Source organism: Lynx canadensis, chromosome C1 (assembly GCF_007474595.2).
Source record: "Lynx canadensis isolate LIC74 chromosome C1, mLynCan4.pri.v2, whole genome shotgun sequence".
NCBI lineage: Eukaryota > Metazoa > Chordata > Mammalia > Carnivora > Felidae > Lynx > Lynx canadensis.
The window spans coordinates 3,921,482-3,935,714 of NC_044310.1; the positions used below are offsets into that span (position 1 = coordinate 3,921,482).

General features: G+C 51.6%; 1 protein-coding gene across 2 annotated transcripts; it reads right to left on the reverse strand.

Moving 5' to 3' along the window:
- Positions 1-667: 667 nt before the first annotated feature.
- ICMT (isoprenylcysteine carboxyl methyltransferase) lies at positions 668-9,780 on the reverse strand. Of its 2 annotated transcripts, XR_003970719.1 has the most exons (6): positions 9,562-9,780; positions 8,595-8,683; positions 7,535-7,704; positions 6,539-6,756; positions 3,696-4,097; positions 668-1,400 (listed from the first exon to the last, which is right to left on the reverse strand). XR_003970719.1 is itself a non-coding variant. In XM_030324366.1 (5 exons), the coding sequence occupies exons 1-5, from the start codon at positions 9,754-9,756 to the stop codon at positions 3,915-3,917; spliced, it is 855 nt and encodes a 284-aa protein (XP_030180226.1). In that variant the 5' UTR covers positions 9,757-9,780; the 3' UTR covers positions 668-3,914. The 2 variants fall into 2 exon arrangements, 1 of the variants encoding a protein (XP_030180226.1); XM_030324366.1 differs by having other exon boundaries at positions 668-4,097.
- Between the last annotated feature and the right edge of the window lie 4,453 nt (positions 9,781-14,233).

The window sequence follows — 14,233 nt, forward strand, 5'->3', positions numbered from 1 at the left end:
ATTTCATAAATGCTTTAAAGAGGAAAATTAACCCAGATGACCTAAAATTTTAAGTTTTGGAGTTAAAATGTCCACACAGTCACATTTGAAGGAAATACCCAGCTCGATGTGGTGGTTTCAAACAGCAACGGATGGGGCGCCTGGCTGGCTCAGTCGGTTAAGTGTCCAACTTTGGTTTGGCTCAGGTCATGATCTTGCAGTTCATGAGCTCAAGTCCTGCGTTGGGCTGTGCATTCGGTGGTATGGAGCATGCCTGGGGTTCTCTCTTTCCCTTTCTCTCTGCCCCTTCCCCACCTGCACTCTCCCTCTCTCTCTCAAAATAGATAAATAAACTTAAAAAAAAAAAAAAAAACCACCACCAAAAAACGAACAGCAAATGGCTTCCATGTGCCAGGTAGGGCAGCACATCAATCCGTGAAAATGTCACGTCCACATCCACCGTTCTGCCCCTGCGTTCAGAGCACTGATGTCCTCATTCCAAAGCCTAAACCCATGGGAGCCTAAAAGGCAGGAGGAACTCGTCACAACAAACTGGCTACAGATTAGAATTCAAGACTGAATTGAAGGGGCAAAACACATCTGGTTTTATGCTGTAGGTCCCGGACATTTCTTAGCCAGTGATGACGTGATCTTAGAGTTCCTACATCCCACACAATCACGCTACCGCTCATAGTGAAATCAAGTACAGTTTTATTTAAGAATTGGAAATAATCAGTATCTGTGAAAGAAAATCCAATTTAAAATATTTAAATAAACATTTCTGCATGTAAAAAGAAGAGTAAAATAATTACTCCATTAAATTACTCTCCTAGCTATGGGACGGCTTCCTCTAGAGCAAGCGCTTGGGACCGCCCCTGCCGGCTGGCCCTCCAAGCCCAGGACAAGGCGTCAAGCTCTCACAGCAGGGCGCAGAGAGCAAGCCTCTCCCACCAACCTCATCGAGCCACTACAGGAGCAAGATGTGGTGGGAGATCGCAACTATCTAAGGCAGTAAGAAAGTGCAGAGAAGGGACAGTGGGGGTCACTGTGCCTATTACGGAGGGGCTGCTACCCAAAAGCTGGAGCTGTGGCCGGCCCTCCTGAGCCTAAGCTACTAACACGTGTATTGGTTTAGGAATACTTCCCTATCGTGTCCATCGCTCAGAGTGTTAAATAAATGGAAGGGACTAATCAAGTTTAGTTTTGAGGCTCAAGAAGCAGTTCATACAGATGAAGGGGCAGTGGGGTACGCTGCCTTTCGCTTTCGGCCAGGCTCACCCCACTCACTACCTCTTTTCTGCAAGCTGCTATTCTCGGCCACAGCCTGCAATCCTCATAAAACGTCTCACTTACGCTGCTTCAAAGTAGCTTTGTTCTGTGCAGTGCCTTTTTTTTCCATTTAAGAATCTCCACTTTAAAACCTGCAATGCAAAAAGTAAGTAATCTCTTGACAGTTTCTTAATTTGAGGGAACTGGTGACGTGGCCTTTACCCAAAAGCTTTTGGGAATACCCCAAAAGCCTGCACTTCATTAACCTGATTCTCTGCATGCACACTGTCACTGCTAAATTTATAAAGTTAAAAATAATCTGAAAATGTCAGTACTCGATGAAAGTCAATCACTTGCCAAATCCTGCCCCTAAGCAGTTCATCTTTTCTCCCTAAGTAACTGCTGACTTCTGCCCTGGGCGTACAAGTCGGGGTGAGGGCGCCCCCCTAGTCCCGCCCCTGGAAGAGCTCTTTAAAGCCCAGGTGATGTAACAGCAGCACCTCGCCACAAAACACCAGGCCCACGTTCTGGGCTCAGGGGCCCGGCAGGAAGGTGGGCTTTGAGAATTCTAGCAGGTGGGGCAAGATGAGATCGCCAAACGCCAACACCTTCAGACTTTCTGTCCACAAAGCCAGGGGGCCGTCATTAGCTGTTCTCCATCTATTAAAGACAGCTTCACAGCCCTCAGTGGGAATGAAAGTTGGGTACAATCCCGGTAGATACAGCACAGCACTTTCCCTCAAGCAGCTGGGGACGGCTGCCAAAACCCCAGCCACACCCTCCTCCATTCTGCAGTCCCAGTGAGCGGAGCTGACTTTGCTAAGCGTGGTCTGGAGAACAAGTCAGAAGTGAGTCAACTCGAGTTCCCAGAGTAAGTGCATGTTGAGCCCCACTGGGGAGTGTTCGTGCCAGAAGGACCTGCTGCTGAGTGCTCCAGCGGCGGCCTCGGCCGGCCTGGCTGCAAGGCCCTCACGAGGGCCGATGGTAGAGTCCGCTCACACGGGCGAGCGGCATCCCAGGAATCAACAAACCCGTAAACCTCTTTGGTATACATAATAAAAAAAAAATTAATTAGGCCATGAAATCTAGAAACAAGTGATGTTTCTGAGTTGGTAAAATGCTCTTCCGAACACACGTTTCCAGCATCTGGTACAGCTAAGCAACGTCCACGTCTGTGTGACTCTGACACAGGATAGATTTCATTTACGCCATTCTCTCTCATCTAAGTATTAAAAACGTTTGACGTTGTTCTTCTAAGTTTTCACAACACCCCTATGAGGTAGGTGGTACTGACCCCATTCTACGGATGGGGAGTCTAGGCACGGAAAGGTTAAGTGGCTCCTCGAAGCCGCCCGGCACGGCGTGGCAGCACAGCAGCCCTCCAGCCGGGGCTGCCGCGGCCGTCGTAATCAGGCTCCGTTAGCGCCACCGTGGAACTGCAGGAAGGATTCCACGCGGAGACCAAGGCCCTCTCTGGTCCAGAATTAAACAAGGGTCCTAAAGCTTACGTACTTAAAGCCAACCACTTTCCCCAAACTTGAAAAACAAAAATACCGACTACATCTCCGTCGGGACCATTTGCTCTATTTAAGACTCTCGTACACTGACTTGCTTGAATGTTGCAGTGGTGTGTGCGTAAACCCCCTTGGGAAAGATAGTGTGAGATGATGTTAGAGATGGTGAAGTTCTGAGAACAGAACATAGAAATCAACAGTTGAGAGATTTCAAATGAAACAGAAAAGTATAAGCTATGGTGAAAGACTGAAATCCCAAACCAACGGAGAGCAATACTTCCCGGTGTCTGACGACGCCTTACACAGAGCACGTGCTCAGTGAGCATTTCTGTGTTAAAGGAAAAATGACACCCCTTTGACATGCCTGTGTCACTGATAACAGCCCCCTCTGGGGAGAAGACCGGGAGCCAGGACCCCGGGGAAAGCCACAGGGGTCCAGTCTCCCTGGCCAGGGGTGCCCTTGTGAACACAAAGCCACTCAGCCAAGTTGTCTGGAGGTGTCCATTCTGCCAGATAAAAGTTGGGGCTATAAACACCAAGTGAGTCCCCTCTGAATCTATGCTGCTATTTATAAAAAATAGATATGTAAATACGATTAAATATATTAAGAGCCAAAGTGCCTTATAAAGAATTATCTTAAAACTGTATAGATGCTCATGCACTTAAGCACAGAAAGAAGGAGGTCGAAGCTGTGCTGTTTGTGTTTTTCGGTTAAAGATTCTGAACGAATTTCTAACACTAAGCACTGATGCCCACATACCCCTTCTGCAGAAGAAGCCTTACTCGACATCATGAGTGAGCCCACCTCTCCCGAGGGGTCTTGGTTACACTAAATACCTCGTGGGCCATGGGCTCTCGCCAGGGCCCTTCTGGAGGGGCACTGTTGAATATTGCTGTTATTTGCTCCTTGCCCACCTTTAATCTATGTCCTACCTTGATTGAGCCCAAGAACAGATTGCTCTAGGGTATGGGGTCCTTTGGTCCTAAGGCCTTCTGACCGTTTGGTCTCGAGTGATATTCCAGAAGAGTAACTGGTGACGCATAAAATGATTCAGAAAATCCATTCTGCGGCGTGGCTGCCGGGGGCAGTTCTGTCCCGGGCTGTGTGGAGCGGGGAGGCCCCTCGGCCCAGCCTGGCCCGCTCCGGCTGTGTTATAGCTCCACCTTGACCCCTTTTATAAAAGGCAGGCCTGTGGGCACCCGCTTCTTATACTCCAGGTACTCGTCTCCAAAAAAGTGAATTAATGAGATCTCCTCTTCTTCTGTCCGATCTCGGAAGAATCGCCACACCGTCAGAGCGTAGCCAACGCCACAGATGGGGTTGCACAGCATCACCTGACAGGGGACACAAAGTCGATCGGGGTCAGAGTGTTCCGACACCACGAACGTCAGCAGCACTGCTTCTCCTGAACACCCGTGGACGACTTCCCGTCAGGGAAGGGCCCCAGAGATTCTCAAATACTATCGGGGTCTCGGAGAGCAGCGGCCAGGGCACACGCACTGAAACCACCCCACCGCTTTCACATTAGAGCTAAACGCTCATCACGGCAGTTTTCTTTCATACGCTTTTCTGTTGTCCCTCTTATGTGAGAGGTACCTAAAAATTAAAACATCAACTTCTCAGATTTCAGTCCTCAGGCTGACGGCAGCTCCCCGTGGGGCTCCTAGCCTGTCCCTTCCTGTTCCAGGCACCCCGTCCAGCCTGCAGCTGCCTGGTCCCCGGCCCCTGCCCCGCCCCCCCCCCCGCCCCCCTGCCGCCCCAGCCCATCCCTGTACCAGATCCACTGCTACCTGAGCTTATGAAATCACTTCTTTCTTCAAACCACTCCCCTGCCCCAACCCAGAAAAGCAGCACCTCGGCCACCTCCTCTGGCCCATTTTCTCTGGGCTGTACCCCCACTCTGACTGCCTCTCACTTCCTTACTCATGTGTTTTCCCCACTCTTAAGAATGTCTTCCCCACTGATCCACAGCCAAACAGTCCCTCCAGGCCAAGAACACCTCCCGGCTCTCAGGAACTTCCTGTGCTGTGTGGGAAACCCACTACTCCACCCCTGCCCCTTCTGATGGACCCCTACGGACACATGTCTTCCCCCAGTGGGCGATTTCCACCAAGAGCCAGGCACATGCCCTTGACTTCTTATTCCCATCACTACTTACTGGGCACTTAACTGTATTCCAGGCACAAGTTAAGCCCTTTACGACCAATAAGCCCCTACACTGAACCTCTGGGGTGGCACTGCTGTCCTCAGTGTGTGAGGACAGAGAGGCCAAGCAGCCAACATGAGAGCCAGGACTGGCCCTGTCAGTGCCCCAGAGCCTGTGCCCTCACAGCCAGCAACCACATGTGGCTTCCCAACACACCCTATACTAGGGTTTCCCAACTGCAGCCCACAACCTGTTACTGAGCCCCGAAATCCATTTAGTGCATCACAGCATCACAAATAACAAGATAGAAAACAGGAATATTTTGTACTCAGTAAGAACAAATATTGCTCTGGGAAAGACCTGTTCCGTTTTCATGCATGTCTGTGTGCCGGGCTACAGTGTAAAAAGACCTATGGTCAAAGAGGTACGAAAACTCTTTAGTCCTAGAGCACTTAAATACATAGGTAGCATTTATGGTAAATTACACGATTCAACTATAATCAACTTGTTCCCAGGGAGTATGATCGTTAATGCAGCAGTCTTAAGTTTCAGAAATGAAAGTTTTAAAATAAATCCTGGGGCGCCTGGGTGGCTCAGTCAGTTAAGCGTCCAACTCAATTTTGGCTCAGGTCATGATCTCACCATTCGTGAGACTGAGCCCCGAGTCAGGCTGTGTGCTGATAGGGGGGAGCCTGCTTTGGATTCTCTCTCCCTGCTCCCAGCCCCTCCCCACTCATGCCCATTCGTGGTCTCTCTCAAAACAAACTTTAAAAAAAATAAATGAAAAGAAAAGAGGAAAGAGGAAAGAGGAAAGGAAAGAGGAAAGGAAAGAGGAAAGGAAAGGAAAGGAGAAAAGAGAAAAGAAATCCTGTGTGGTAACCTGCCCCTTCTACACCGTGGGGGGTGGGGGTGGGGTGGGGGTTCACCAGGGAGTCCCCTAAGGACCATGTATTGCCAATGGAATGCTTGGGGGCCCAGAATGGATTTTCTCAAGGAGATGAGGAGTTTCCTGAGCTCTGTTCACATTCTCTGGCCAAGTCTTTCTAGGACCAAGAAAACAGATTCAAGAGGCAATGGTCAGGAAGCAAGGCTCAGTCTGCAACCCGAGACACAGCCAACCTCGGTAGCTCACGTTAAACCTAATACACGACCCAGGCCTCAACCAGAGCAGCTTCTGATGAAAATCAGAATCCACTTGAGCAGCAGAAGGCTCTCTCTCTCCCTGAAACCCCATCTCTGTTCTCATCCCACAAGGGCGCTCCAGATCTAAGGTGAAGAAGCAGGGAAGGGGTAGGGCAGATGGGGTCACAGCACCTAGAATCGCCAGCAGTTTACAAGTTTAGGACACCCAGATTTTAGGTACACAGTGAAAACAAACAAACAAAATAACAAAAAACAAAAAAAAAACCCAAAAACCGTTAAGGACTAAATCCATTCTTTTGGGTTTTATTTCATTACCACTTGAAACACAACAGAGGGCACGTGCACCTATTTGAAGGAGACCAATAACCTTGCAGATCCAATGAAATCCACTGAACTGTACCTTTCAAAATGGTACATCTTATGGTGTTAGATTTTTTAAAATGTAAAAAACATCCAAGGCGACCACTGTCATTTCTGATACTGTACCTGGGTTCCAATGCTCCAGTAAAACCACCCGACGTAAGAAGGATGCCGAAACCAAGCATACACTCCGCTTGTCACCAGGGTATGAGTCTCTGATTTTTCATTCTGCACCACGTGATTGAAATTGGAACCAGCTGTGAACATGGCCGCTTTCCTCAGACATTCTCCAAAGACCACCATCAGCAACCCCAAGGCACTGAGCCAGGTGATCTGCTTCAGTTCTGGAGGAGAGACGTGTGACAGACAGGAAGTGAAGACATGGGCCCATGGAGCTCCCCCTGCAGATGCTTAAAATGAACCTATTTCTCCAAGGCCAGCAACATTAGGAAACATGCTAGTGGGCAATTAGCATTTGTCATCACGTTAAAATTTAATTATAAGCAAAACACATTCCCCTAAGTCGTGCTGTTCATTTGCTTCAAGTGCCAACAACCCAATTAGAGCATCATGGCAAAGACCTGATGAGCTCTCCATCCGTGTCCCTCTGTCACATGCCCCTCCTTCCCTTGGGGACAAGGACAGCTAAGTGAAGCAGAGAGGGATCCAATGTTTCCCATTCTGGCCCTTTACCAAATCCTGGGAACCACATATATTTTACTTAATTTGCTGTGGAAAGTTCCATTTGAGAGTAGGTTTCAGGTGCAGAGGTTTTTGCTAATAACATCTTGACACGAAAAGTCTCAAGTCACAGAAAATGAACAGATGCGAATCTCTGACTGTAAAATTAGAATTATAGCTATCGAAGGTCGGGACTTCACATGAGGTAGTGCGGTACGTCGTGGAAGGCTTAAAGCAAACGGTCAACATGTCCTCCATTCAAAATCCGGAAGCGGAACCCACAAGCTGTGCTTGTCCTTTATAAAGAGCTTAGTGAGGACGGAGAGCTGGGGAAAGTCACTCGGAGAGATTACACCTGGGAGGCGAGCCCATGTCACCACCCTCAGGCCTGCACAGAAGCCACCCTTCTCCCCTCCAGAGGGAAACGTGGGACACACTGACCTGGCCAAAAGATATTTTCGAGTGTGAACTCTATCCAAGAAGAAAGAGCAGCTACTGTGTACTCCAGACTGTGATTCAGGAGAAAGGAATCCAAGGACAGACTTTTGGGGTTATTGACTGCTGTGACCAAATATTCAGAATAATGGAATAGTGACAAGGAGCACATATACCTATTTAAAAACAAAAAGAAAGAGAGGTAAGTTGGGGCAAGGGAATCAAGTTGGCCGTAAGTCCAAGTGCAGATCTGGGTCTGCCAAACTGTCCCTGAATTCTCTGAGGAGGTCCTGCTGTCACCTACCTGAGAGCGGACATCAGGCACCCACATGTAACGTTACTCTTCGGGTCTGCAGAAAGTGGAGCTTTGAAAAGACTACTTTTGAATGTAACAGACCCCACAAACAGACTAGGGTCATGAAGGCATTATGGGCCCTTCAGTCTTTTAGAAAGGATACCACACACAGTAAAATATGAAAGTGGAACACAGTCAAAACAAAGCAGTGATGTATGTTGAATACAAAAAATTCAGCAAAACAAATAACTCCAGCAAAGAAGGATTAGATGGCTTAGAGAACTGATAACGGGAGATAAAGCCTTTTACCTTGAAGCCACTGGTTCATATCCAGGTCAGGGACTAGAAGGCTCAAGGGAATGAAATCATAGTGTAGGGGAAAATCCTACAGTGGCCGTGGGGGAGGCGCTAGATGTGACCTAATAGAAATTAGAGACGGAAAAGGCCTGTGAAGATGAGCCAGAGCCTTGCCCCTTCCTGTCACTGAGGACCTGTACCCTCTTCTGGGAAGGGCTCGTCACATTACTGATGAAGGCGCCTATGGGGAGCGTGCCAGGGAGACCTGTTTCTGCCTGCAACAGAAGCGACCGATGGGCACAAGTTCTCAACGTCCGAGACATAGGGATCTAGCTGGACATCAGAGACCGTACAGAATCCTCAACAGCCTTCAGCCAGTCAGAGAGGAGACACAGGGATGAGGATATACCACTTCTGACCCTCTGATCCTCCCACCCTCGCCTCAAAACCACTTTTCCCCCAAATACATCTTACCAGCCAAAGTGACTCCAAGAAGACTGGCTAAAACTTAGCAACATGCCGCAGCCGAACACAAAGCCAAGGAAGCAAGCTCGGATGGCTATCTGAAATGGACCCAAAAGAAGCTCAGTCACCGGGCTGTTCCCTGAGCACACATCCGGGCTGCAAGAGCACACACCCCACTTCCTTGGGACAAGTAGGCTACTGGGAAACTCTTAGAGCTGATCTGCTCAGAGACTAAGAGTTAGGTAAGGCAGATGTGCCTGGGGTTCAAATCCCGTATCCACCCCTCTCTGGTTGTGTGGCCTTGGACAAGTTACTTAACCTCTCTGGACCTCCGTTTCCCCCCTATACACAACCGGGACAACAATGGTACCTACCTTTTAGGACTGCTGTGAAGAGTACCCGCATAAAGCACTTAAGAGTGCTGTAAGTTCGAGCTACCATTGCTATTATTACTGCTATTAGGATTCAGAGCAGTGGGAACACCGCATGAGCCTCGTTTACTGGCCAGACTCTCCCAAGTCCACGCAGTAAGTCTAGTCGGGGACGTGCGGGGCTCTGTGCCCAACCCCCTCCGAGTAACACTGCGGGGGCTTCTGACCTGACTTGGCGGCAGGTTAAGTGTGTCTCCACAACTTAAATGACATAAAAGAACTCGTGGGCCCGCTTCCTCCCCACGCCAAACGCAGCTGCTGAACCGCACCAACTGCAACTTCCCACCCACTCCGCGGGAGAGAGAGGGCCCGCGACCCACGCCCCGCCCCCCCCCCCACCAGCCTAGTGAGGCGGGGTCCCTCCTGCCAACTGAACTTCCGGAGAAAGAACACGCCCGGGGGAGGCGGTCCCTCCCACAGGCCCAGCTCCCGGCCCACCCCGACCCCGAGGGGGACGGAGCCCGCGCGCTGCGCCCAACCCACCCGGGTCCCGCCCTCGCCCCGGCCCCGGCCCCGGCCCCGGCCCACCCCCGCCCGGCCCGCACCTGGTAGCGCGGCGGCCGGTAGAGCAGCAGCAGCAGCGCGTTGAGCCCAGCCACGTAGAGCGCCAGCCCGGTGCGGCCCTGCAGGCCGGCGCGCGTGAGCAGCGGCAGCGCGAGCACCGAGGCGCCCAGCAGGAAGGTGGCCAGGCTGAGGCGCGCCTCGGAGCCCGGCGGAGCCCGCGCCGCGCAGCCCGCCATGGCGCCGGGCGGCCGACGAGCGGGCGACGGCGCCGGCTGTAGCCCGGGGAAACCCGCCCGCCGCGCCTGCGTACTGCGCCGCCGACGCCGGCTGGGAAGCGCCGCCGCCTGGAGCCCCGCGCCGCCCGAGAGCTCTCGCGATACCGCCGCGCAGCGGGGCGGGGACCCGGCTTTGGCGGGAGCGCCCCGCCCACGGCCCCGCCCCACCCCGCCCCGTCAGCCCCCGGGGGAATCCTCTGACCCCGGCGGAGCGGCGGACGGCGGGCGGGGCGCCTGTGTCCCCGGCCGAGAGGCGGCTGCCGGCGGCTGCCAGAAAGCAGCCCCAAACTCAAGAACGCCCCTGTCCCAAGAAATCAGTCTGAAGCGACCCTGCCCTCGGACGGCCCCGCGCGGTGCCCCGGCGAAGCCGACACCCCTCGGCGCGCAGGCGCGAGCGGGGCGGCCCGCCAGGTGCCCAGGCTGCGACCGCGCGGGGACCCTGCCCTGGAGGCAGCCGGAACACCCCGGACTGGGCAACCGCGCGCGGGACGACCGCCCACTTCGTGGTGAGGGAGCATGTCGGCCAATAGCGAAAAAGCGCAGGAGGCTACACCGCGTTTTCCAAAAGGCAGAGTCCAAAAGTTTACAGCGCGACTTTGGCTTCGCTGGGGAAAAGCACAAGCAGACGTGTGAGCATGGGGAAAAGATTGGAATTATTTAACAGCGGTCACCTTCAGGTGATGGGACTCGGGGTGACATTCATTGTCTTCTTTATATGTTGTATGTTTTTGTGTTTTCCACATTGCCCACAGTCAACATACATCACTTTTTGAATCGGAAATTGCTCTTTTCTTTGAAAGGGTTAATGTCCTCTTCTGGGGAGCTCACAGAGGGATGATGAAGGAGAAAAGCAAGTGAGCAAGTGACCAGAATGGAGTATGGCGGGTGGGAGTGGACAGGAGCCAAGTAAGAGTGGAGGAGAGGGAGGGCCTCCAAGGAGGGGCCTGCGGATGGGCGGGCAGAGGGCTAGGAGGCAGCTTGGAAGCGATGCTGGAGCTAGGTCTTGGGACACTCGGGGACCCGCAGCGTTAGGCTGGAAATGAGAGCAAGGACATCTGTGGGGAGGGAGGGAGGGAGGGAGGGTTGGCACTGAGTTTGCAGACCCAGAGGCTGGAGAAAGGAAGCCTGAGTTGGGATAGGGGACAGGCCCCCGGGGAGGCTGGAGCCCAGAGTAGTGGGTCAGAGAGCGCGAGACCAGACTGAGCTGCAGTTGGCCAGGCCTGCATCTGAGCCTCTGGCTGCCCCACTCTCTCGTCTGTCCCTGCAGGACCTGGCAGGAGGCCTGAGGTCTGAGCCGCTGGGCTCAGGGAAGGATGGAGAGCCTGGGATTGAATCCTGGTCTGACGACTGCCGTGGCCCAGCTTTGTAACCTCGGGCAAATCAACTCCCAAGTCTCAGCGTCCTGTAAAACAGGGGTCCTGATTTCACCATCAGGTATTGACAGTGTTCTCCCAAGCCTTGTACCATGTTTAAATGGTGCTCAGGAGACATTTGCTAAACTGGGTTCATGGGAATTGAAAGGAGATGTAATGTTTTTGTTGTTTTTAAGTCTGTTTAACTTTTTTTTAAGTTTTATTTATTTATTTTGAGAGAGAGGGAAAGAGCATAACCGGCGAGGGGCAGAGAGAAAGAGAATCTCAACTCGACTCCATACTGGCAGCACAGAGCTGGACATGGGGCTCGAACTCACAAACCGTGAGATCATGAGCTGAGCTGAAACCAAGAGTCGGATGTGTAACCAAGTGAGCCACGCAGGCGCCCCAACTTTGTATTTTAAAACATTAAATCTCCAGGGTGCCTTTGGCCATTGGCATCTGCTGTCCACACTGAGGCCTCAAGAGGGCCAAGATCTACCCTCTTTTCTGGGGGCAAAGAGTAACATGAAATCCAGTTTAGCCAGTCCAGGCAACCCCCTCTCCTTTGCCCATCACTTCAGACCATCCTTCTCCATCAGCCCTGATTAGGGAACATGGGGCAAGCTGAGGACAAAGTACAGGCTAACAGCACCCCCACCCCCACCCCAGGTGGGATATCTGTGTCTTCCTCCGACACTCCTGACTGCTCAAGAACAGGGGAAAAGAAAGAAAGCAAATGTCTGACTGATGGAGATCACAGTCATACAGAACAGGAGTCTCCTTCAGTCTACGGATAACTTAGTAAACTGCAAGTAAAAAGCAATCTTCTCCATAATCTCCAGAAACCTATAGACTCCGTTTCCTGGAGCCCTAATAGCACCCTCACCAAGATGGGAGGGGGTTTAAGTGCTTGCCATGGTGATGTGGGAAACAAAGGCAAATGAAAAATTGAATTCCCTTACTGCCCACAGCCCAGTGATGAGTCCTTGAAAGGGGCAGAGTGAGCAACCTCCCTCGAGCTCAGCTGCCTGGACGATGACACTTTGCTAGGGGCAAAAGGGAATCTTGGCTTAACATTATCCTGACACCCCCCCCCCCACCCCAGGATCCTGTGAGTCTCCTTAGACACATAAAAATTATTTTGCAAACCTTATTTATCTTTAATCCCCAAGTATATGTTGGCAATTAAACTCCAAGTATATGACTCCTGATACACATCTGAAGGGTCTCATGACTGAGGTTTTACTAAGCAGTAATAAATGACGTTTTGCTAACAACAGCTAGACCCTCAAGGTCCTGGAAACCTTTCTTCTAAAATTTCTTAGAGACTTACTCTGTCCCTAACCCCCTCCCAACCTGAAGGTATATAAATCAGTTACTCTTTGCAACCCCAGTGCAGCTCTTTCTTGCCACGGGTCCCATCCCGTGCTTTAATAAAATCACCTTTTTTGCGCCAAAGACATCTTTGAGAATCCTTTCTTGGCTGTGGGCTCCAACCCCCCACCATCACCCCAAAACCTCATCAAGCCTCATCTTGGAGAAGGAAGAAAGGAAGGGGAAGCAGTCTCTTCCCAGGTATGGCCAGACCTGAGGGAAGGGGGATCTTTAGAAGTGACTGGAGTTGCTGAATCTGTCAGGACCCAGGGCTCACAGAGCAGTAAGGGAGGAAACAGGCAAGTGAGCAAATATATGCACACACTGGCATAGACCCAGAGAAACAAAGTCACACACAGAGATACAGAGATGCGCAGAGTAACAGCAATTCAACCAGGGATAGGGACAGAAACACACAATGAGTCCTGCTTTCCTACCAGAGAAAAGCAATCTGATCAAAGAAATCCACTCTGCATCTGGCTCTCAACCCCAGGCAGGAGAACAACAAACCCGTAAAAATATAAGAAAATAAAGGAAAACTACTCAGCCCTGGGATGCCTTACTTGCCTTCTTTTGTAAAGAAGCATTTGAATGTGTTTTGTTCTTGGAGCTGGGAGGCAAGGAGAAAGGGAGCCCTTTCTCATTCAGGAAGGTCCCTCTGCAGGGTCTCCCCTGCACGTCCCCCCCCCCCCGCCCCCATCCTGCTATTCACCCACCAGCTGAGGTGGTTTTCCATCTTGGGTCTAAGTGCAGTTTCCTCCTGCTTAAAGAGTCCTAAGAACCAGCTTGACTTTTCCAAGTTAAACTGTAGGCTGAGATGAAATTAGCCTCTCTCTCTTTTTTTTTTAAATTTTTTTCTCTCTCTCTCTTTATGATTATTTATTTATTTTGAAAAAGAGAGTGTGGGAGAGGGGCAGAGAGAGAATACCAAGCAGGTTCCTGCTGTCAGCACAGAGCAGGACTGGGGCGGGGGGGGGGGGCCTCGATCTCGAGAACCATGAGATCATGACCTGAGCCGCAATCAAGAGTCAGGCACTTAACCGACTGAGCCACCTAGGCGCCCCTACCCTTTTTCTTAAATGGGGTTGCTTTATGGAGCAAGAGAGAATGTAGCAAGTGCGAAGCACGCAAGACGCAGGTGCTGGCGTGAGGTGTGAACCAAACACCTCAACCCACACCAGCTTCCCAGGATGAAAAGTTGGCTCTTGTCCAAGCTTGACACCAAGTAAGAAAAGGTCTGAGAACTGGCCTCTCCCCTCCCTCTGCCGGTGGGTCTCTGGTCAGTTATTGCCGGAGGGGCCTCTGGGGCTCCTTGTCACTCACAGGCCCTCCGTCTCATCCACTTCCCACATGGAGGCCAGGAAGGGCCTGTTCATGTCCCCGGGAGGGAACTCTGATCCTCCAACAGTTTTCTTCTCCCTCCTCTGACCATTCTGGGCTCCAGGCATGAAAGCCTCCTCTCTCTAGTCTGGAAACGGGTAAATGATGTGAATTTATGAGCACATCAGCCCGAAGTGCCTAAGTCACAAGTGCACAAAAGGGCCGGGTAAATATTTAAAGATTAGAGCCAGCTGGGGAGAAACACAAAGGCCTGGGACAATGGGGGTCTCTCGGAATTCACTCTCCCTCAGCTGGGCCAGCCCGGTTCAGTGTTGATGCACTCACCGGAGTCCCAGCCTTTGTCCCCTGGAGGGCCCTTGGCTGCCAGG